Source organism: Phocoena sinus, chromosome 9 (assembly GCF_008692025.1).
Source record: "Phocoena sinus isolate mPhoSin1 chromosome 9, mPhoSin1.pri, whole genome shotgun sequence".
Taxonomy (NCBI): Eukaryota; Metazoa; Chordata; class Mammalia; order Artiodactyla; family Phocoenidae; genus Phocoena; species Phocoena sinus.
This window is the reverse complement of record NC_045771.1, coordinates 92,278,277-92,302,846: the sequence shown is the minus strand read 5'-3', so window position 1 is coordinate 92,302,846 and position 24,570 is coordinate 92,278,277. Positions and strand designations below refer to the sequence as shown.

Sequence of the window (24,570 nt, the reverse complement as noted above, 5' to 3'; positions counted from 1 at the left end):
AACTAGGCTTAGTTTTTAAGGTTTAGTTTAAATAAGGAATCTATTATTTCAAAGAGACAGAATGCTACAAATGTCTTCTTTCATCCCACGAAAAATAGTAAGTCATCACAGGACTTATTTTCTCATTTGACACTGCCTTTTTAAAAATCACGCGGCCCAATGGTAAAAGCGGTTTAGGAGAAAAGAAGAACTTTGTTCACATTGCTCAGTATATTTTTTTTTTTTTTTTTTTTTTTTTGCGGTACGCGGGCCTCTCACTGTTGTGGCCTCTCCCGTTGCGAAGCACAGGCTCTGGACGTGCAGGCTCAGCGGCCATGGCTCACGGGCCCAGCTGCTCCGCGGCATGTGGGATCCTCCCGGACCGGGGCACGAACCCGTGTCCCCTGCATCGGCAGGCGGACTCTCAACCACTGCGCCACCAGGGAAGCCCTGCTCAGTATATTTGTGTTGGCATATTTGCATTCTCAGTTACTGAAGCGTTTCCTCCTTTCAGAAATGCATTCCCTAATCACTAATGGAGCAGCCCTGGTGTTTGTGAGAACAAAAGAGACTTTCTTTGATGCAAACTCAGCAGTTTCAACACAACCGAACACCTGGAAATAAAAAAAAAGCCTTAATCCTCTGAATGCTTTTCCTGGTAATTTAGAAAAGCAGTTGGTTGACCAGTTGGTGCTGAACTGTTCTTTTCCTGCTTTTATCCTTTTCATTTTCTATCCGTGCTTTTTAAAGTTTATGACTTGGAGGAAAACAGACATTTGGGTCAATTGATTTGAGGAAAATCTACAAAATATCAGATGCCATGAAACCTACGTTCAGGTACGTTCGAAAGAACCGGAAGATCAAATTGACTCTACAAAGTTTTTTAACTGCTGGTCATGTCATGAAGCTAGGAGAAGGCTGAGATTTTTGTAGGCGCTCTAACCATTGTGATAGCTCAGGTTGGATCAAGATATTTGGAGGAGGAACTAAGCTCATAGTAACTCTCCCTGGTAAGTAACTTTTCTCTATTTTAACTTAATAGTGAAAAATTCATAGTTGCTTTTTAGAAAAAACAAAACAAAACAATTTAGGGTTCCCCCTTATCTGACTGCTACATTCTTGTCCTCAGCATCTGAACAGCAATTTTGCAGCTACTGGTCCCTATATATGGAAACAAAACTCTCTTGTAAATGGCTTTTCCCTGCTTGTTAGCAGTTCAAATTCTACCTTTAGAAATTCAACTTTTTATCCAAAAAAGAATAGACTCAGGGTAGAAATTAAAGTATTTTGAGGACCATGTCTGTAATCCGTTGCTGTAAGTTATTGGTTCAAAATGCTTTTCTTATAGATGGGCTTTTTAAAAAATAGAGTTTAAAAAATTTTTTATTATTTCTTTGTGTCTTTATTTTTGGCTGGGTTGGGTCTTTGTAGCTGTGCACGGGCTTTTTCTCGTTGCAGCGAGCAGGGGCTACTCTGCGTTGTGTTGCGCAGGCTACTCATTGCGGTGGCTTTTCTTGTTGCGGAGCACGGGCTCTAGGCACACAAGCTTCAGTAGTTGTGACACGTGGGCTCAGTAACTGTGGCACACGGGCTCAGTAGGTCTGTGGTATGTGGGATCTTCCTGGGCCAGGGATCAAACTCGTGTCCCTTACATTGGCAGGCAGATTCTTAACCACTGTGCCACCAGGGAAACGCTATGGATGGGCTTTTAAATGAGAGACAATATTTACCTCTTCTCTGTAGTTTGAGATAAACACATGGCTCCTTTCTCCCAATAACCTGAAAAAATGACATTATTGGTTTTCATCTCATCCTTAACAACAGTGCAAAAAAATTCTTATAGTAAATGACTATAGAACATCGATAAATCCCACTTCTTCTTACTCTAGCTTCTCAGACATAGGCTGAGATCAGCTGAAATTCATGCAGTTACAACCCTTGTTACATTGCCTGGATGTGGACCAGGTTCATGGGATTTGTGAGCGCAGTGAGCTGTATCAGCTCCAAAGTCCATGAAAAGGGTCTGCATGGTTGTATATTCTCACTTGCTCCTTCTCTCAGCAAACATTTATTGAGGACACTTTCTGTGCTGGATGCTGGAGATAAAAGGGTGAACAAGACACAGATAGGACAGGTCCCAACACTCAAACAGCTTCCAGTCTAGTGGAAAAGTCTTCTAGATTCTGGCTTGATTGGGCCCCATATTCTTTGGCCCGTGGCTGCCAGAGAGGTAGGAGGTCTTGCATTGATGAGATTGTTTCCTTTCTTAATTGATGTAATACCTGTAAAATCCATATACTTTGTTTACTGGAAGATTTTCATGAAATGGCCACAACCATCTCATTACAGGGAATAATAATATCACCTACTGTTTACTGAGGACCAGACGCCAAGATAAGTAGTTTCAGTGCCTTATCTCCTTCCTCAACAGGAATCCTCTTCTTCCCATTTCATAGATAAGGAAACTGAGGTTTAGAGAAGTTCAGTTACTTGCCTAAAGGCACATGACTAGTTACTGTGGCAAAATTTGGGACCCAATAGCGACTTGTTGATTCCAAAGTGCAGGGTCTGGACCATTATGTGATGTTAAACGTCATGTTTTTATATTCTGAACATTTAATCTTTTGTATTCTGACCTTTAAAAAGGATTTTGTAATTGACTACCTAATTAGTAATAGTTCATAATTTGTATTAATACTCACGTGTGAAAATAATGCTTCTGCTTCTAATCATGGCACCGAAAAGACCTTGCTCCTCCCAGAAAAGATCATGTAAGTCATACTGAATATCCAATTATTAAATACTCAAAATATGATTCTTAGAGTATCTTTATAGAACGGCAATTCATTTTGACACCATTTCACTCAATTTTCCTTCTGTATTGGCATCAAATTTGCTAAAAATATTGAATCTGGTAAAAGAATTATAGCAAATTGCACAACTTAGAGCTGCTTCTCCAGACATGATGGGAGTGAAAGATACCAAATACACACTATTATATTTAAAATAGATAACCAACAAGGACCTACTCTGCTCAATATTCTGTAACAAGCTAAATGCGAAAAGAATTTGAAAAAGAATAGATACATGTATATGTGTAACTGAATCACTTTGCTGTACACCTGAAACTCACACATTTTTAATCAATTATACTCCAATATTCAATAAAAATTTTTTTAAATAGTGCAGAAAAGGTGGTACCAAATGCTTGAGAAATACCAAACTGAATAGGATTCTCTGATGAGCAGCGGAGGATTTTATTTCAATGCCCTTGAAACCATAAGGTTATTTTCAGGTAGAAAGGAGCAGTCTTTCAGCAATGAATAGCTTAAGAGGCCATCATTAAAAATTCATACTCCTGCCACAACTCATCTGGTCTACTGAACGAGGATTGGATTCTGGAAAGAAGTTACTTTAGAATTAACCCAGATACCTACCTGTCAATACACATATATCACAAAATAGCTATAAAAGGTAATGAATAGACATTTATTAAACAATCAAATACATTATTCCTAGTTCAACTTTGGAAATTAAAGAAACATTAACTGTATACCCTAAGCATGAACTGATTTTATACATGAAAACCCTTTAAGGGAGGATATTTAGAAGATTTAGGCAAAATGGTGAGAAAAGATGGAATCATACTCTCCAGTGTACGTGAGGTGAGATGGGAGCAGATATAACCCAAGATGCCCAATAAGAGCAGGTTCAATTTTTCAATTCTTGACCACGTTCGTACCTAATGTGCTTTTGCTTGAGTTCCACCTTTGTTTATTGTTAGCAGGGCCATTTTTTAAATATATGTATACAAATATTGAAAAAATATGGGCACAATTTTAAAGCAGGCCGAGAGGGAGCTTTCTACAAAGGCTTTTTAGATAGTGGGCTAACACATGGCAAGAGCGTCAAAGTGTTTGGTCTGGAACACAGCTCATTGTTACAGGTAACTATTCTTTAAATTCTGTAGCAAGGTAGGGGAGGGAGGCAAGCAATACAGGCACTGCACACTGCAGTGCTGGTGTTGGCCCAGAATTCTTGGATTTGATCCCTGTTTGGTCACGAATCAGGGTGGGGTCTCTGGAGAGGTCGGTGACTCCATCCAGGTCCTTGGCATCTGCCTGGTTCCTTCTCTGCCTGACCTAGTACAGAGGACATTGACAAGAGTTAGCCAGTTAGACCAAGTGTGAGTCCCTCAGTGGTGGACACATTAGGTTCATTGGGTCTTGGAAAATTTCAAAGACTCTTAGGTGGTTTTTTCATTTGATGCCAGAAATAACTGATGGAAAAATTGGACAAATATTGTTCAACTTGTCATTTAGTTAGAGAATGATTAGTATCAAGTAGCAAGATATTTAACTTTGCAACCATATTCAAGCATGTCTTAAGGTGCATTTTTTTTTTCTAAATTCAATCCAGTAAATTTATTCCCTCTTCATTTGCCTTAAAGTTGAAATTTTGCCTGGATGAGGGGGGAACATCTCTCAAGTACGTTCCTACCCTATGAGATCCACGGAAATGAAAGTTTTAAAAAATTTTCACAAAGTTGATAAAGCATTGAAAAAAATGAAAGAATTATATATTTTGATCTCTTTAGTGGTTGTGATCATATGAACAAATGAATTTGTAAATTGAAAAGCGACATTCCGGTCTCCCTTTTTCAACTGAGTCTATTCAATGTAAAGTATAGCAATCAAATTAAATAAAGGTGACCCAAATATAACTCATAAGTGTCCTGAAAAATGATTTTTAGTAGTGTGTAGTGCAGGGAAAAATATGGACTTTGATTCTGTCACTTTCTGTATGATGATCCTTTAGCAAATAAAATTTGATTCACTGGTTAGTGCTTTAAAAAATTATGCAAATAATGCATGCCCATTGCGGGAAAAAATTGAAAAATACCAAAATAAAGAAAAATTAAAAATTTTTATAGACACATCACTGTTAACAGTTTTATATATTTCTACTCACTTATTCCATCTGTGCAACAACCGTCTCGAGTAGGTGTTGTGAGGATTAAACAAAATGAAAAATGAAAATTACCTACCACAAATGTTGGGACGTGGTCTATGATAAAAAGATCAATTCCTCTCCAGAATTTAAATTGTTACTCATTTACTCATTGGAATTCTTTATGAAATCAGGAGTGCAGCTCAATGTATTAATTACCGTCTAGTCTTAGGTCATTTTAGAACAAATGGTCGGTACTTAAAAATTCTCTCAGTTTCTATGACCAATTGTTACCTGTTTCTAAAAGTGGTAAAATGTAATAAGCATTATCTCAAATGTTATTAGCCTGAATATAAGGTACTCTCTCATCTTGCAGTAGAAATATCTGGAAGTAAAAAAAGTGGTTTTTTTTAAATATTTTTTTTTTTTGCAACTTGAACATATAAGCTTATAGAGATATAGACAAAAGTCAAATATTCAATTGTAGTATTTAATTTCTTATTTGGATTACACCTGAAAGTTAAAAATTATGTCAATACAAAACCAGTTGAGAAATATTGCTTTTTGCCCGCACATTTCATTAAAAATTTTGTTCAGACCCTAAACAGGCACCTAAAACATCTACCTTAGAGCAACTTACTAAGTCATCTCAGGGTCTGTTTGTTTTGTGATCCCCATACGATGATGCCAGTGGGTATTTCATTCAAAGAAATAATTACCCACTTATAAAATAAAAGGAAAGCATTTGTAAATTTTATTCTGTTATTCTATACATGTGCAAGGTAAGCACAAACTGTAGAGACTTCAATCCCAAATAATTTTTACCAGGTAATATTAATACTCCCAAACCAGCTTTAACTGAGTTCCTTTCAGGTTGATATCTTGTCCAGGTAGTACTTTTTAATCAGAGCAGAGTATTAGAAGAGTATCTTTTAATATGAATGGTTGCACAGGCACTGATACATAGGCAGCCCCTTGTTTTGTGAGGGATAATTTTGAGAATAAAAGCCTCACCTTATGTTCTGGCACCCTTGGTCTGTTTGGAATCCTGCATGTTTTGCTTCTATATCACAGAACTAGGATTAGTAAACATATTTTACCATACCTCATATCATACTGGAGTTAGATCTTACTAATTATGAACCCCTAGGGCAGAAAAAACAAGCAACCTATAATGCACAAACTATTTGTCACTTATTTAAACCGCTTGTTTGCAAAATCTATTTGAGAAGACCTAACAGAGCAAACATATATAGAGGCAGAGCATGAAATAAGAATAGAAGATCAAAAGCACTAAGGGAAGCAGAAGGAAAAAGGTCTCTGATAATCTAGCAAGAAGCACAGGGTAAGATTTTATGCTCAAAGGTAGGAGAGTTATGTGTCAGTCATATCTCAGTAAAAAGAAATGAATAAAAAAAGAAAAAGGAAGGTAGGGGAACATGTAGTAGAATACATACCCTTTGTTAACTGATCAAATGAAGCACACCAAATTTTCAAATATGATATGTTTTCCCACCATAAAATTAGAAAAAGACTTCAATGCAGGAGTCTTGAAGGAGGAAAGTGATGTAAAGCATGGACATTGACTTCAATATCCATTCCATAAAATGGAAGAAATGGTCTTTAAGCCAACCCAGTTTATACTCCCAGTGCATCGATGATACGGCACCATAACATGGTGACCCTCAGCAGATAACGTCAGGCAAGGGCATGATTTGGTCCCATGAGATTAAAATGTCATATTGGACCACACAATCATCACAAATTGCTAATAAAATGATAATGATAATAATAATTATAATCTCATTTCTGTAGCATTTTTAATCAAATTGCTCTTCAGATCTTGTTTTATTTCGGTCTCACTTCAGCACTGGTAGGGATGATGAACTGATTTACATTAATATCATTGTTTTCACATAAATAAAGGCTTTAGTTTACCTGATTAGCTCAGACACAGAACTTGTTAAGAGCAAAAAGAACCAGGAACAGAGCCCTGGTCTCTTGAATAGCAGGCTGTTATAGTTCCACTAGGATTTGAAGAAATCAGAGAAGCTAAATTAGTCTAAAGTTTTTGATATGGGTTGAATCACTGTGGAATTAATACATAAAAATTTTCGGCGATGGGACAAAACTTTTGGTCACAGGTAGGTATCAGAGGAATGCAATTTTTTTCAAGTTTTTGGAGGGAGGGAAGAAGAAGTTAGAGTAATAGTTAAGAAACTTTAGAAAAAACAGGGCTGTGATGGTATTTAAATGTAGAAACCTTAGAAGTGGTTTAAAACAAATCTGTATAGTAAAGGACAGCACAGATAACACTGTGCACATACTGTGATAGGAATTAGCTTTGTGTCCATGTGGACTTACACAAAGTGCTCATACGTATGTAATTATTATGAAAGTGTTTGACCCAAGGCTGCAGTTTGCTATTACAGGTAAGTTTTGTGAGTTGACGTATTACTTTGCTGATGGTGAAAGGGTGTTGTCAAGGAGCCTGGGCTTTGGCATCAGGCTGAGCTGGAGCTCCAGGTCCATCACTTACTGCTTATGTGAACTTGGAGATGATCCTCTGGCCTCAGTTTCCTAATCTGAGATTACAGATAAATGGGATAACAGTATGTATCGAGCAGGGCTTGTGCTGGAATTGAATGAGACAGTGTGAACAAATGGGATAACAGTATGTATCGAGCAGGGGTTGTGCTGGAATTGAATGAGACAGTGTGAATAAAGTACTTTGCACATTGGCTAACTCATCATAGGTGCTGGATAGGTGTATCTACAACTTATTCCAGGAGAACTGTGTCCAGGATAGAGTTATTTGCAGCCTATAATATTAACAGAACAGATATTCTCCAGTGAATACAGTTGTACTTCTAACTGCTCAAATGAAAAGTTATTTTACTGTCCACTCACACAAAAGGATTGAATTTAGACATACTTTTTTCTCTTTAGCAGAATTTTTCCTCACTTAGCAAGAAAAATGGGATTAAAATGTGTCTGTTTTTTCATTTCTGTTGTTGTTCTATGTTTGTAAACATAGATTATGAACACTTTAGGCACATAGAACAAGAAAATAAATCTTAATCCTTTATCTCAATTGCTATTATCTCGACACCAATATTTATTGCCTCTAAAATTTATAGCCAATAAGTTTGAGTTTCATACTCATGTTTATAAGGAAAAAAATTAAATTCATACAGAAAATGATCGATATGTAAAATCAGTTAAATGTAGTTAGAAATGTCATAAATTTGAAATTCTCATTTAAATATAAATTAGCTGTAATTAGTTATTTGATTAAAAATGTGACAAGACAAAATAGAACGTGTAAATCAAGATCAACAAAGTACATATACAGTTGGAGAAATTTTTAGTGTCATTATTATAATCAATCAAATATTATTTGTGCTAAAATTGAGATGTATAAAATTAAAATAAGCACACTGTGAACTAACTATATTTACAGTATGAGTAAAAAATCAACATTGTTTGCTTACTGATTTATGATAAAAATCAGGAACTTGGCTACAAAGGCAGAAATTCTCAAGAATATTTTTCCTTTTCTGCTCAATGGAGAAATCCAGTTCTTCTCTTAAGAAATTGCCCATTGAATTATTAAACTAAATCCAAACTAGTCAAAAGACAATATCAGTAAAGCATTAGTGTTTCAGTTGAAGATCAAATTGGAAAGAGTTCTAACATTTATAATTTCAGTTGTTATATTAACAATAAATGTATAATCAAGAACATTCCAGCATTCAAGTGACAGCCTTTGCAAACTGTGATGGTTTTGTACATATCTTGACGTTATGTCTGCAAGAAAACTCGGGAACCATAACTTTTAACATTACACTAATTATATATACTCTTTATTCAGCAGACGTAAACACAGAAATATTTGAGCTTGAAAACAGTTCAGCAGCCCAACAGGGTAGACTCAAATTTGGGGGGAGACAATAAAAGTCAAAATATGGTGCCTTTTTAGTCATGCTTCAACTTCAAATGAAATTCCAAAATAAAATGCGTTCTAGATGAACATTTTCTAAAGTGGAACAAAATTCTGCAAGTGCGTTACTTGGTAAGGTAAATATAAAAGCATTTCCAAAAATAATATATTTTAACAGAAATATTGGAAGTATTGCTGTTTTACTTCTAAACTCAAGGCAGTGTTTTGGAGGTGCAACTTTAATATTGCCCTCCTCAAAAATCTGGAGTGGTTCAGATGTGACATTGAGAAGTTGTACAAAATTAGAAATCAACAAGGAGAACTTCTTCACTTCAGAACTGAGCATGGGACCCACATTTGAAGCTCAAAATTCAACTTGATAGATTGTCAGATACAGATGGAGGTAGAGTCCCATGAATACAAGTAACTGTATATTGCTTTTAAAATGATAACCCCCTCCTGACATTTATTTATTTAGGAATTAAGATAAATATGGTGCATTCCAGAATCAGTTAAATGAAGAATGAGGTTCCACAGAGATGCAGGACATGAGAATGTATTAACCAGCCAAAGAGAGCGTGGTAACAAAACACAGGATAGGAAAGGGAAATAGCTTAGAAGTGACTAAAGATTCTTACCTGTCGAGAGACCATCAAAGTTACATGGTCTTCTCCCCCAACCCTACCACCCACTCTCATCCCCCTTAAAACAGACTCCACTATGATAGAACAAAAGAGATTTAAGAAGATAAATTTGTTCTTGAATGTTCCAAGCATTGATATGGGGCAGTTTTAAGTCATATTCCAACTTAGCAAGTGGAGAAGGAACCAAAGCCAAGGTGCGAGCCAGCCTCTGTTTCTGAACAGCTGTGACTTTGGGCAGGTTATATAACCTCTTGAACATCTCTTCCCATTGAAAATAAGAGCAATAATAAGTACCTAGACATCTACTGTGGATGAAAGGCCATGATGAGAACTAATTCAATGGAAGCTTTTCTGCCTTTTACTATAAGCTAGGTTGTTCCAAACCACACAATATTTATGTTTCTCTAATAATTCTTTTCAATTCTATTCCATTATCCCCTACAGATAGAAGCCTTGATGTAGACATGTCTCCCAAGCCCACTATATTTCTTCCTTCGATTGATGAAATAAACCTCCATGAGGCTGGAACACATCTTTGCCTTCTCGAGAAGTTTTTCCCTGATGTCATTAAGGTCTATTGGAAAGAAAAGAATGGCAACAGAGTTCTGGAATCCCAGCAGGGAAATATCATCAAGACTAATGATACATACATGAAATTCAGCTGGCTGACCGTGACTAAAAGGTCAATGGATAATGAACTCGTATGTATTGTCAAACACCAGAATAATAAAAGAGGAGTTGATCAAGAGATTCTTTTCCCTTCAATTGAGAATAATAAAAGTGGAATTGATCAAGAGATTCTTTTCCCTTCAATTAACAAAGGTATGTGATTATAAAGAAACATAACCTCCCATAATTCTTTTTTCAAAGAAAATACCCCACATTGATGATCAAGCATTAATGAAAAACAAATATAAATTGTTAAATGTTGTTACATTTAATGGTAGCATAAATGTCCTGTTATTTCCCCACAAAATTAAAATTGTATTGGCTTTGAAGCATAAAAAAGAAAAAAATTTACTGAAGCTTTTTCAGCTCAGTTTTATCACCTGAAATATAAAGGTCACAATGATGTATTTTAGGGTTGCTGTATAGATTAAATGAAACAACGCATGTCAAAGTACCTATCAATTTAGCACACAATAAATGCACAAAGAGAGATTCCATTTTTGATGACCTTACTTGATCAGGAAATAAGAACAATCACACATCTTTCAAGAAGGTTCCACTCAGCAAGCAGAGTTCCTCTCACTTCACTCTTACTTTACTCAAAGTATAACCCAGAAATAATGAGTTATTAAATGACAAAATGGTGTTCGTATGAGGAAGCCAGATCATGGCTCAACAAAACGTAGAATAATTCCTGCTGCATGTTTATTATGGTCTTAGGTTTCTGAGGTTTGTGTTTTACCTACCACTTAAGCTAAAATTTTGTAATTGAAGATTGGGTGAGCCTAAAGTGTACAGACTTACTCCCATTTTACATAATGAATGTATTTCTTGCCATTGGTAAACGCCTCTCAAGAAACTTTTCTTGCAGCCCTAGCAAGTGCCGAGCCTGGAGGGATGTGTGGATGAACACTCTCGGGTGAATTACTGTCCCAGGAGGATGCAGTACAGTAAAGAGAATATACACTTTTCCTAATCACTCAGGGTCTCTCATGATTCAGGCATGATGTCCCAAAGGAGACCCTTTGATGCAGATGTTGTGCACATCCGCACAGTGTGGGCAGAGGGCTGGCTGTACCTTGGCCCTGGCAGTGGTCCTTTAACTCACTGGACTCGGGACTTAATGACCTGAGGGTTCACCTAACAGACCAAAGGACCCAGAGTGCCCATCAGAAGAAACCATTTTGTTATCACTTCTTTTCTCTGTGGTTAGGAAAACTTTTTAAGCAGTGGCAACCAAGCATAAAACAAAACTGTGCAGAGATTTTGGTGTGTAGCAGTCTGAATTTCTGAAGCAAGTCTTTATCTTCTCAGATCGTGAGTTCATCCAATGATCAAATTACATCCGAGCACTTGCCTTGGCTTTGTCCTGGGGCTGCGATGAAGAGCACATAAAATAACGTCAGTGAAAATGCTTGCTTTCCAAACCATAACACTGATGTATTTATTCATGCATTCATCATATTTATTGATATGCTTTTCTCAAACTAACTAGAGTAAGATTACAAAAACAACCCTAATTTTCTATTTCTACAGCTAAGAAACAGAGGGGAAGCAAATACGCAAAGTGTAAGTTTAACATAACCTTGGGCTTAAAGGTCTTATTAGGTTTTGATTTTGCTAGTGATCAGGGAAAAACAAAATGATAAGTTCCATGGTGATGACGATCATAAAGGAGAGAAGTTCCAGTTCATAATGCGTTTTACTTGGCACTTCATTTCTGAAATAAATGTCTTCCATGGGCTTCTCAGTGCAACATAGCAAATGAGGGCATTTCTGTCAATGTCATTCTACACTAAATTCCTAATGCTGTTTCATAGAAGTTTTTGTTGGTTGTTGTTTTTGTTGTCTTAATGAAAGATAAAAAATAACATGGAAGCACAAATCAGTGAAGTGATCTTGAAGGCTCATAAAAGTAATCTGGTCCAAGTTCTTGATTGAGAAAGAGAACTTAGGATATTCACACAAATTTTATGATGAAAATTTTTTATGCTATTGTTTTTACCTCAATCAATGCATGGTGATAAGTGATTTTTATTTATCTTATAATAAATAAATTCACTGAAAGGAAAAGAAAGAGGTTTTTAAGACATATTAAAGTCAGTTCTTAAGTATATTTTAACATCTAACATGAGTGTACTAACATTTAACTTCTTGGGATTTACCCCAAAGTCTACACAGGTTTACCCTCTACCTGAAAGTAGATTGTTCCTATGAAACCTTTCCTAAGATGAAAGGCATAAAGCGAAGAAGCAATCATCTTAAGACAGATCTTGCTAACAGATGCGCAAAGTAAGTGGAGATAAGGCACAGATGCTCACAGATACAGTTCAGAGCTATGGCAGCTTGATGCTGAAATGCTGAGTGTAGTCCCTTGGCGATGCTGTTCTCGTTGCTGGAGCGCCCGCTGCCTCTATCATGGCTGGCTGCAAAACAAACACTAAATGCTATTTTTGCTTTTAACCTTTTCTCGTAAAAGTGAAAATCCTCTTCAGATTTCTTTCTGTTAGCAAAAATAGGTACTAATGTAGGTCTTTCGTAAAAGCGAAGTGGTGTAAACTTTTGAAAAATAGGGGATACTTGTACCTTGAAGCCATTTTTTAGAGCAAACGAACTAAAGATCTCCCTGAACCATATCATAAACTAGAACCATATCATATGTACAAAAACACACCTAGGAGAAAAAGGATAAACCAAACCACCTCTGTGTCTCTGATTTCCTCCATCCAACAGTCTACTATTTTTTTTAAGAAATTTTGTTTTTGTATGAATGTAGGAGGAAAAGGATAAACCAAACAACCTCAGTGTCTCTGATTTCCTCCATCCAACAGTCTATTATTTTCTTTAAGAAATTTTGTTTTTGTATGAATGTTTGCCTTTTTTTTTTTCATTGTAGATAAATACAACTTTCACCTCAGGTTTTCATATTAACTAGAAATATGATTTGGTCTATCTCTCTATCCTGGAAAGAATTGATCTGAAATGCTGAGCTCCTGTAATAAATATTTCATTTGTTAAGAATAATTAAGATCTCTGGAAAAGAAGATGTTTTCAGTGTCCACCATGGCGGGATTATGTTGTCTCTCTATAGATTAATTTCTCTGTATTTCTATGGATTATTTTTTACAAAGTACTTCCCACCTACTCTATCTCATTTAATCCCCCATGACCATCCTTTGAATGCACTCTGTCATCACTGATATGACTTATCCTCTAATCTTTATTCCTCTTTTGTACCGTGCAATACCCCCAAATACAACTCACTCCAGTGTCACCGGGGAGTTAAAGGAGATAATGCATATGAAGCATTTAAGCAAGTACCTGGCACAGCAATAATCACTCACTAGCTATTAGCCTCATTTATATTGTTATCCTGACGTCCACAAACTCCACAACTGCAGAAAATCACATACATGAGTTGGGGATACTGGGGGTATGTGTGATCTGGAAAGGTTTGACTGCTTTTTTTTTTGATGGGAAATTTACCTAAGCCAGACTCCTTCAAACATAAGATTCTGTTGTAGATTCTGGGATTGGATGCATCCATTTTGGGAGCATCCCTTCATGTCAGCAGTGGGCGCTGAAGATGTAGAGCAGCTGCTTTTTCTGACGATTTGTCTTTTGACAGTATTTCCTGATCATTTTGGGGTGTAGGAGATGCGAACACAGAAGGAAACCAAGATGGTCTTGGATATTACCCTCCAGTTGTAATAAAGAAAAACAAAAATGTACCCTTCATGAACGTGAACATCCTCAGATACAGAAAACAGTATATGCACTAGATCTACTGAATTACATTGAACCAGACCATCTATTCCCGGATTGTAGGCATCTTATTTTTAATGATTCTCTCCTCTCTCGGCAGATTCTATCAGTCTGTCTATCCAGAGACACACACAGAGATGCACACTGTCAAATAATGGATATAAACAATTCACTAATACTTGCTCTTATTTCTTGTAGAGGTCACTACACATGCCTGCGTGAAAAAAGGAAGTGGTAAGTTTTTGTCTAGGTTTTCCTTTATGCCATGCTGCAGCACATTTTTTTCCTCTGGATAAATTTAACTTTTGAACTTCCTTGGTTTAAGGTAGAAAAACCAGAATGTCTGGATGCTGCAGAAATAGACTGAGTGATAGTTTAAGTAAATCTATCCTCATTTCCTAGGAGTCACCTTAACACAGTAAATGCTGGTTTTGGTGTGACGTGACTCTAAATTAGGGGGTGCAGTGATAGGTTCTGAATTATTTCAACAGTGGATTTCCGCCACTTGCGTGGCTTGTGTTTCTAATGACTAGGGAAACGCGGTATCAAGTTGTTTGTAGATTGTTTTTTAAAGTTTTAGCCCTTGCTAGTACCTAATACATGAACTGACACTAACTGAGAGCTTCGTATACACAAGGTGTTGTGCTGTGTCTTGCCTACATATCCTGTTTACTGCTTATAATACTCCTAGGAGGTGATACAATATTTTCCCCTCACTTTACAGATGAGGGCAGTGAGCTACAATTAACTAAGTCCCTTGTACAAAGCCACACAGCTCTAGCTGCGGATTCAACCCAACCCATTTGAATCAATGGTTCATGCGCTTACTCAGTTCTCTATCCCTCCTCTAAGGTATAAATATAGAGCAAGAATCCCAAGGTCAAAGCCCTGAGACAGAGTGGGCAGGGGTGTAAAAGCGTGAGCTTCCACTATCACAGCCTGGACTTTAACCCCAGTTCTTTCATTACTAGTTGCATGAATCTGGGTAAATTCCTTACATTTTCTGAGCAACACAGTCATCATCCGCCAATAGGGAACAATTACACCCTACTCAGTTATTGCAGACATGAGGTCACATATGTAGAATAGGGTATCCATTTAGCTAGCACAGAATCAGTACTAGTTGGTGGCCCTTTCTCCCTACATGAAGGTTCTAAGTGAATTTAGAAGCACTGGCTCTGGCCCTGCTGATCCTTCTTTCGTTCCCCCTATCAGGGGGCCTGGAACTCACCTAACACCTGAGCTGACTGAGGGCAATGAGTTCTGAGCACATCACCTCCTGAGATCCCTTTCCACACCAAGTGCTGGTGATTCTGGAATTCTGACTCTATGAAGATGAAGCGTGGAAAAGGGAAATTTCCCCAGGAACGGACTCAGCCTTGTGGTCCATTCAGTAGCCAAGTCAGGCCCGTCATCACTGTTGTTAATTATTTCTTCACATCATATGTCTTCGAAAACTTGATAGGAGAGGAAGTGTCATTACCTAATAACATCCTAGCCACCGTGAGAGATGTTAAAGAAAATACAGGTGACTGAGGCACGAGATCCTAAAGTTTCAGAGAATTTGGATTAAAATGTTTATTCCACTTTGTGCAATGTTCTCTTGACTAAGCCCCCAACCACCCCACTGTGAACACCAGCAGATTTCCCTGATTTGTACCCCTCATACGAATCTCATTGATACTTCTGTGATGCGTTCCCCCATCACTGTTTTAGCCTCTCAAAAGAACAAGTGAAACTAACCAAGATGTCTTCTCCTAGATTCCCTGCAGCTGCAGCTCACGAACACCTTTGCCTGCTACACCTACCTCCTTCTCCTCCTCAAGAGCTTGGTCTACTTTTTCATCATCTCCTTCTGTGTGTGTAGAAGAACAGCCGTCTGCGGCCATGGGAAGAGCTCGTGACAGAGGGCACCACAAAGGGGTCACCTTTCCTTCATCATCTCTTGTCTCTAAAAGTGTCTGCTGAGGATCTAGCTGGGCTTCCTTTCTGGGTTTGGGTTATTTCAGTTCACATGTGTATTCTTCTGTGTGCCATTATTGTGTAAGGGCTTTTCAAACCACTGGGCAAGCAGACAGTTTGACTCCATAACAGGGAATTCTACCATTACTCAGGGGCAGGGCCCAGGGCTGGCCCAGGGGAGCCTCTCTCACCACTGTCCCCACAACCTCCTCAGGTCCTCCTGCCCCCGAGTCCTCGTGCCTCCTGAGGGCACACAGCGGGCAGCTCCCTTCTCCTCCCTCAGCGCCTCCACCCAAACCACGGCCCCCACCCTCCCTGCCACCCACCCTGGGGCCACCAGCTTTGCCACTTGAATCCTGTCCTTTGATTTTCATAAGAGACATGAAAAATAAAAAAACAAATCAAAAGTCCACTTTTGTCTGTGTATTTTAATCTCATGAAATCTAACCAAGGTAAGGAACAGCAAGACAACCGAGCTATCAAATCCAGTGCTGGTTGTAATAATGGTCACACCGCATTTCTGAGTCCTTCCCTGAGGTGCTGATCATAGTCCTTTCTTTGGGGCACTGGCTCCAACGGCACCCACCACCAAACAAAGGTGCCCGGGTTCCTTCACTTTCAAAGGTCACCGGATTCAGACTCATTGGTTTGGGACGTTCCTGTGATGACAGTATAACAAGCCAGCGTGACCTGCACCGTGTGTGCTCAGATCTGTACTAGTGTCTCACAGGCACTGACTCCTGATCCTCACGTTGACCCCATGAGAACTGCACCGACACCAGAGGGGCACTGGGCGGGGGGTGAAGCACACAGATTCTGACCCCAGAGGGCTTGAGTTTGAACCCTGGGTCTTTTTTTTTTTTTAATAAATAAGAGAGGCTGTTATAAATATAATTAAAGAATAAGAACAAGAGCAAGAGACTATCAAAATGATCGGACAAAATTTTCAACTAAACTCAATTGAAAAATACAGTAAACTGGAAACTTAATTGTTAAACAAGTCATGCACTGTAGAAAAAATTTATAAGCTAGAATCTAAAAATGAATAAATTACATGCACACACAGATAGATAGATAGATAGATCTCACATATAACATGTAGAAAATATATAAATATGTATATCTATATGATTAGAAAAAAAGGAGTAAAGAAAGAAAATATCTGACATACTTACAAATGGACTTCTGGAAGAAAAGAACACGAAGAATGGAGGAAAGACAATATTTAAAGAGATAATGGCTAAGTATTTTCCAGAATTGTTGTATGGCATGAATCCTCAGTTTCAGGAAGTCTAATCAATCTCAAATGGGATAAATAAAAAGCAAGATATACTTAGTCAAGTTGCTGTAAAACTGTAGGACCAAAGACAAAAACATGATTTTAAAAGCAGCCAGAGAAAAGAGAGAAATTGCTTACAAATGGCAAAAATCAGATTAAAACCTGACCTCTCAACAGCAGCAATATAAAACAGAAGATAATTAAACAATAGCTTCAACTTCCTGTGAGAGAACTGCTGTCAACTTAAAATTCATTATCCTCTAAGCCTACCTCTCCAGGACAAAAGAAAATATATTAACTTATAGATTAAGGAATTTCTAAGATAAGTATTTAAAAAAAAAAAAAAGAAAGAAAAAGTGATCTCGAATGGAGGCACCTGAGATGCAAGAAATTATAAGCCAAAAATATGGCATGCAATGTTAATCTAAATAAACAATTACTATATAAAGGAAAATAATATCTCAATTATAATCAAGAGAGAAATGATCTGTTCTAAGGCTTTGCTTTTATATTGATTTAACTTTACATTGTATTGAGTTAAATTCCCTTATTGAAGCTCTTTAGGGCAACCACTAAAGAGAAAAAGCAAGAGAGGAGAAAAATAGAATGGGGAAAATTAATAATAAAAAAGGTAAGAAAACAGAGACGAAAGAGAAAACATAAATCACAAAATAACCTCGTAGTAATGAATCCAAATAACTCAGTAAGCGTTTCAAAAATAATAGATTATATAAAAAACAGAATCCAACAATATATTGCTTGTATATGACACAATCAAAATGTAAAGGCATTTGGGTGGAAAAAGATCTACTAGGCAGGGCTTCCCTGGCGGCGCAGTGGTTGGGAGTCTGCCTGCCGGTGCAGGGGACGTGGGTTCATGCCCCGGTCCGGGAGGATCCCACGTGCCGTGGAGCGGCTGGGCCTGTGGGCCGTGGCCGCTGGGCCTGCGCGTCCGGAGCCTGTGCTCCGCAGCAGGAGAGGCCACAGCGGTGAGGGGCCCACATACCGCAAAAAAAAAAAAAAAAGATCTACTAGGCAAATACTAAGCAAAATCAGCTGGGCAAGTATTATAACAGAAGAAAAGTAAATAAACGACATAAAAGTTGGAAAGGAAGAACCAAATCTATCACAATTCACTATCCATAGATCATATGACTGTTTACAAGAAATTCCAAAACAAACAATAGGAAATGATTAGAATTAATAAGAACATAACAAAGATGTTGGATATCAAATTGATATATAGAAGATATTTGCATTTACACATATTTGCAGAAAATAGAAAATGAAATTCAAAAATGTGACATAGTAATTCTTTATATCTAACTAGCATCTATCTATGTATCTATCTATCACCTCTCTATCTACCTTTCATCTATCTACAAAATCTAGAATTAAGTCTAAATTTAATGTGGAACCTTTTGAAGAAAATTATAAAATTTTAGTGAAAGACATTAAAGAAGAATGAAATAAGTAAAGAAATACCATGTTTTGGGAAGGGCATAGTTAATGTTTTTAAGATGTCAGATCTCTCCAAAATTATCTGCGGATCCTGTACACGTCCAGTGAAAACACAAAACGTATTTTGTGAAATTTTACAAGCTGTTTCTAAACTTTATATGGAAGCGAAAGGGGCCAAAAGTAGCCAAGAGAGTCCTGGAGAATATAAATAAGGTAAGTGTGGGTGGGGTGGTGAATGGCCCTTCAATCTATCAAGATTTATTACAGAACTACATAATTTAGACAGAGTGGTATGGTACAAGGATAAACAGGGGGAAAAAGGTGAAGAGAACAGAGACCAATTCATATAAAGTCCTACACAAAACAGGGATGGCAATGGAGGAAATCAGTGGGGAAAGGATCAATCATTCACTGAATGCTGCTGAGGTAACTGGTTACCCATAAGGAAAACAAAATGAAATCGTATCCTTAACTCACACCATGCACAACTTTCTTGTTTGATGCCTCCTGATGCTTCCGAGGGGCTTTCTCCTGTCACAATACTGGGGCAACAGGACAGGGGCTTTCTCTAGTGATTCATGGTGGAAAAGCCCTAAAGAGAGAAACTTCTAAAAGCTACCAGTGGGTAGCAAGCTGATTCAGCTCTTCAGCAATTCAGCAGTAGGTTGTCACATAAAGAGCATATACAAATTTAATTCCCTGCTGATTCTAACTAACATTTTGGAATCCTAGTCACTTCTAAGTACATTTCCTTTCCTTTAAGAAAAGGTTAAGTGCTAATGTGGTTGCTGGTTTGCCAAGAGAAATCTGGCAACTCTTACAAGTACAGATGTAGAGTGTAATTAAATTCTTAATGTGGAGCCAGACAATTCATTGCTTTGAAAATAATACTTAACTACAAAGCCATCCTACATTCTTTTACTAATAAGTATTGACTGGAGTTGGATGAGGAATTTTTTTTCTGACCTGGTTGATGAATTCAAGTGACAGAGCCCTGGGTCTTTATTAGTACACTTCTGTGTGATCTCAGGCAGCGATCTGAACTCAGTGCTGTCATTTCCTCATGAGTGTAATGAAGTTACAGCGCCGTCTCCTGGAGCCTGAGGATTAGATGAGTTAATAATGTTTGGTCCATGCACATCCTCGACAACATTAGCATCCACCAGCGCCCCGTCTCCTGGAGCGTGAGGATTAGATGAGTTAATAATGTTTGGTCCATGCACATCCTCGACAACATTAGCATCTACTGTCAGTAGCTCTACTGTAAAAACAGCAGATTCCACACATACACACGCAGACACACCGAGGATCATCTCTAATCTCATTTCCCTGCAGACAGGGTGGGTGTGGATGGATCAGGGACTCGGTTTTAACAATTCCCCAGGAATCCCATTCATCGTCTAAGAGCCCTTGCGGGAGGGTACAGTTATAGCCACAGTTTACAGATTGGAGAGATTAAGTATTCTGCTCCTGGTCACTATTTTGTAAGTAATAGTCAGTTACAGCCAGGGCTCTCTGAACTCAGAGATCATATTTTGTTTCCTAGGATCTTATGGCTTGTCCTTGACTCACTTTCTACTGGGAAAAACAAACACAGAACAAGCCACAGCAAAATGAAACACGCACTGCTTCTTGACTAAAGACATCCTTCGAGGAGTCGGGGAGAATGTTCTAAAGGACTTGTGGGTGCACCTGTCTTCTCCTCACGTACGTACTCTGGAATCACCATAGCTGTTCCCTTTATCGTCCACATCACGGAAATCCTGCCTTACTCTGTGAGTGTGTCTAGACTTGTAACTGCTCTTTTGGGGGGTGTAACGGATTGGACTGATATTCTCAGGCAGAGCAGGACACTGGATGGTGCTCTGAGTATCCTGACACCACAGCTCCTCCCCTAGGCTCAACGGGCCCTGAGATCCTCAGAATCTCCCTGTGGAAGCCTCTTATATGTCCAGGAGCATTTCTGAGGTGGGAGGAAGGCATACATCGTTTTGGTCCAGTCCTTTTCCACTACACCGTGGCTGCAGTGTGGTATTGGGGGAGGAACCCTGGACCAGAGGTTCTACCTCACATCCCATCACTAGAGCCTCCACTTCCTGGTCTGTTATAACCAGCTGTGTCATTTCTCCTTGACCATGTCACGCTGCCTAAGTTTACCCATCTTTAGAAGAAAGTGTTCAAATTAAGTCACTTCAGATTTCTATGGCAATGTACAAATTCAATGATTAATAACCCAATGAAGTAATACTAGCAAAGGCTTTCTGGTACTGGTCTAAGTGCCTGTTAACTTATCTAACTCTCACAAGACACGTGCAATTATCGCTGTTGTATAGATGGAGAAACTGAGGCAGAGAGGGTTAAGGAGGGTCCCTAGAGTGAAAACAGCTAATAAGAAACAGACCTGGGATTTGAACCCAAGCAGCCTGGCTACTGGAGCTCTGCTCTTACCTTCTACATTAGTTGCTGCTATCATAGAAACAGGTTACATTTACTTTCGGTTAAAACAGGAAAATTTCCTTCCTTGTCCACGTTTCCTCTCCTTGCTCCTAGGCTGTGCGTGCAATTAAAGGGTCAGAGGCCAACCTGCCCCCAAATTTTTCCTGCCGGGAAGACTTTTATACACTGACTTGCCAACCACTGATAGAACCTCTGTGACTAAAGTCCATGACACTTGGTTGGATAAAATATATACCACGACAGCAGGCTGCATCTGCAGGTGTGAAATGGAAAAGTTAGGCAAAGATGGATACAATTCCACATTAGAACGCTCATGTGTCAGTTGTTTTTATAGAACTAGAGTACATCATACACTTCTCAAGTATACAAAAGGGAAACTTCAAGGCAGCAATTCTCAAAGTTTTTCCCATTATGAATTCTCTTTACTGTTTTGGATTTCTTTCCCTCACAGACTTCAGTTTTTGAAGGCTTCCTGTCAATCTAGCAGGCCATGATTAAGTAATACAGGATTTCCCACTTTATTTATTCAAAGTCATATATAATTGTCAATTAGAAATTCTGAGTAAAAAGAGATAACTAGAAATACTACACCAAGCTGGTATAATTCAGCCAAAAAGCTAGAAATTCAACATTTCTGTTAGCCATGAAAACTAGTCTGGGTGAGTGCATGGTCTCTGTGATGGTCTCTTAGGCTGCTTTTTGTATGTTTGCTTTCGTTTGTTTTCTTTGAATAATAGCAAGTACCTACCACTTAGTGAGCATCAGGAATTCTGCTGGGTAGTTTGCTTGCTTCATGTTTGATGCTCTCACTAAAACACAGATCAGGTATGACACTCATTTCACTGATGAGAACACCAGGCCCCAGAGAAACTAAGAAATATACCCCAAGTTAATACGGAGCAGTGCCATAGTTCGCATGGGCCAGGTCTGCATGACTTAAGCCCTACTGCTTTATCCATTATAACAGTTGCTGTCTTCTTGGGAACCCATGGAATGTTAATTATAACTCAAAATAAATGGAAGAGAGGGAGGGAAGGAGGGAGGGGGGGTGAGAGAGGGAGGGAGGGAGGAAAGAAGAATCACTAAGGCCCAGACTTCATAACAGCCCAGGCATCAGACTTTAAAAAGCCCCCTTCAGTAATTCTGATGTGCAGCCGGGTTGAGGCAGCAAGTGACTGAAACAGTCCCAGTACTGCCAGCTCAGATCTCAGGCAGAAAGGAGTCATCGCAGAGCCCATTACGCAAGTGTACAACGTGCTTCACCTGGAAACTGATCTTACCATCCACGCATCAATTTCCTAAGGAAACAAAATGTATGTACCGAGATTTATGTGCTCAGATGTCCATCAAATGTAGCACCACTTACAGCAGCCCAAAGTAACCCAAATGCCCAATTCTCAACTACAGAAATAAACTAAAGGACATCATATGACAGACTACTATGCATCTTCCAAAAAAATGTACATTATTTAAAGAAATGGAGAATTAGTCAGGAAGCGTTGTTGAAAAACTAATATGCCTAGCAAACTCCAGTAAAATTGTTAGATTATACCACCACATGGTTCCAAATCAATCAAAAAACACTCCAGAAATTGCATTAAGAAACCTTGCTTCAACCACTGTATCTACGTCCCTACCTCTTACAGGTCACACTTCTGTTTCCTCTGCACACGTCCAGTTTTTATTTAGCAAATGCAAATGAACATACAAAATAAATAAATAAATGAAACATATATGTATATGCGTGTATACGTCTTCTAATTTCCTGCTTCAGACACAAAGGTAGTAAACAATATACATTCTTCTGCACCTCTCTTCTCACTTATACAACCTAGAGCTCTTTTCATGTCAGTCTCTGGGGACACATGGACAGCTGTGTGATATTTCACTAGTGAATTACAATACTTTACGAAAATCAGTGCCCCCGTGATATGTCATTGGCTGATTTCCGCTCTTTTGCTATTGCAAAAGATGCTGAAATTATAATAGTGTTTTATGTCATTTTGACCGTGCATATTGGTCATTTTGACAGCTATGGCCAACTTGCCTATTATGGACACAGCACCATCCTGCACCTGTACCACAATGTAGGTGAATGCTGGGAGAGTGCAGTCAAAGGTCAGGATTCTGCTGATCTGACAGGTGAAAAACAGTATCTCATCTATCTCATTGTGGTTTTGTTTTTCTCTTTCTGTGAGTGAGGATAAGCATCTCTTTATATAAAGTCAATTCGTATTTCCTTTCCTGTGCAATATTTGTTCAGTCCTTTGATCACTTTTTTCTATTGGGTGGCAATAGTAACAAGTATGATGCTCATTTATATGTGTGTCTGTGTATTTCTACAGGCACGCACAAAACACAATGTTCACTGCATGGTAGGTGGGTGAAAAAATAAGTGATTGTATATTTTTCTATTTTCTCTGATCCTTTTAAAGTAAAAATCCTTTTTATGCATTAGAATTAAAACATTGTCTCCTTTAAAATTGGGAAGCTGTTTTTTTGTTTGTTTCTGTGCTTACAATTCACTTCAGCTTCCGTGAAACTAGTTCTTTTGAAAACCAAATAGAGGTTCCCATTTGGAAACAAATCAAGAGCAACCAGATACAAGAAGGATGAAATCTAATTTAGGTAGTCTCCTTGGTTGAGACTATCTAAATTAGATATTTGAGCAGATCTCTTTAGCCCAAGTACCTGGCCCTCCTCTTGGAGTTTGGTAACTATTTCTACGTTGGGAAAGCATAGAAAGGCAAGATGGAAAAATTGCAAATCTCTGAAAGTTTTGTGCAGCTGATTTCACCGCAGGGCCTCCTGTGGTTTCCAACTTCTCAGCAACTTCCTTTCCCAACTCGCCCTGGGCTGCCCTGGCCTGGGAGATGCAGAGACGGGAGGGCGGTGGTGGTGAGGGTGACAGCGTGAGTGGCAGGAGGGCGCTGGTGTGGCTGGTTCTCAGGCTTCTTTTGTTCGTGTGCTCTGTCGAATGTGGTTGATTCGTGGAAAATGCTCAAAGTCAAACCGGCCCCTGCTGGTTGGGACTGTGCAAGGGGTAGACGGGGTGTCACAAGGAAATAAGAACAGTTAAACCACAACCAACTTTGCTCACTTTCAAAGAGTCACAGCTAATGGAAAGAAAACATCGCTCTACACAGGCACGTAATTGCTATCAAACATACTCTAGGCTGTGGTTTAGGGTTCCCCATTATTTCTGTATGCAGTTCCTCCAATTAGCTCCTATGTGAGTTGGGAAACTTACGCCCAGAAGATTCAGGTGCTGCTTCTCTGTCCACGCTCAGGACTCTGTTCTGGAGGAAAGAGCAGACAGGACTCCTTGCAGCACTAAGATAATCCCTGACATTCCACCAACCACCCATGCTCTTCCATGATCTGTGATTTACCCAGGCTGGTACTTCTTGGTTTCATTTTCTGTGTAGACAGGGTGACATAAGACTCGATCCCCTAAACCC

At 38.6% G+C, this 24,570-nt stretch overlaps 1 protein-coding gene across 4 annotated transcripts in view; it reads left to right on the top strand.

Annotated features, from left to right (window-relative positions):
- LOC116759197 (T-cell receptor gamma chain C region C10.5) overlaps positions 1 to 16,322 on the top strand; it is a 28,609-nt gene extending 12,287 nt beyond the window's left edge. Inside the window, exons 3-7 of one of the 4 annotated variants that reach the window (XM_032642632.1) lie at positions 1,521 to 1,528; positions 7,030 to 7,073; positions 9,961 to 10,338; positions 14,149 to 14,184; positions 15,712 to 16,322. In XM_032642632.1, coding sequence (XP_032498523.1) covers positions 1,521 to 1,528; positions 7,030 to 7,073; positions 9,961 to 10,338; positions 14,149 to 14,184; positions 15,712 to 15,854 — 609 coding nt within the window. In that variant the 3' untranslated portion in view covers positions 15,855 to 16,322. Of the gene's footprint in view, positions 1 to 912; positions 990 to 1,520; positions 1,529 to 7,029; positions 7,074 to 9,960; positions 10,339 to 14,148; positions 14,185 to 15,711 lie in introns of all 4 variants that reach the window. The other 3 variants (XM_032642630.1, XM_032642631.1, XM_032642633.1) reach the window with 3 other exon arrangements.
- The last annotated feature ends 8,248 nt before the right edge of the window (positions 16,323 to 24,570 follow it).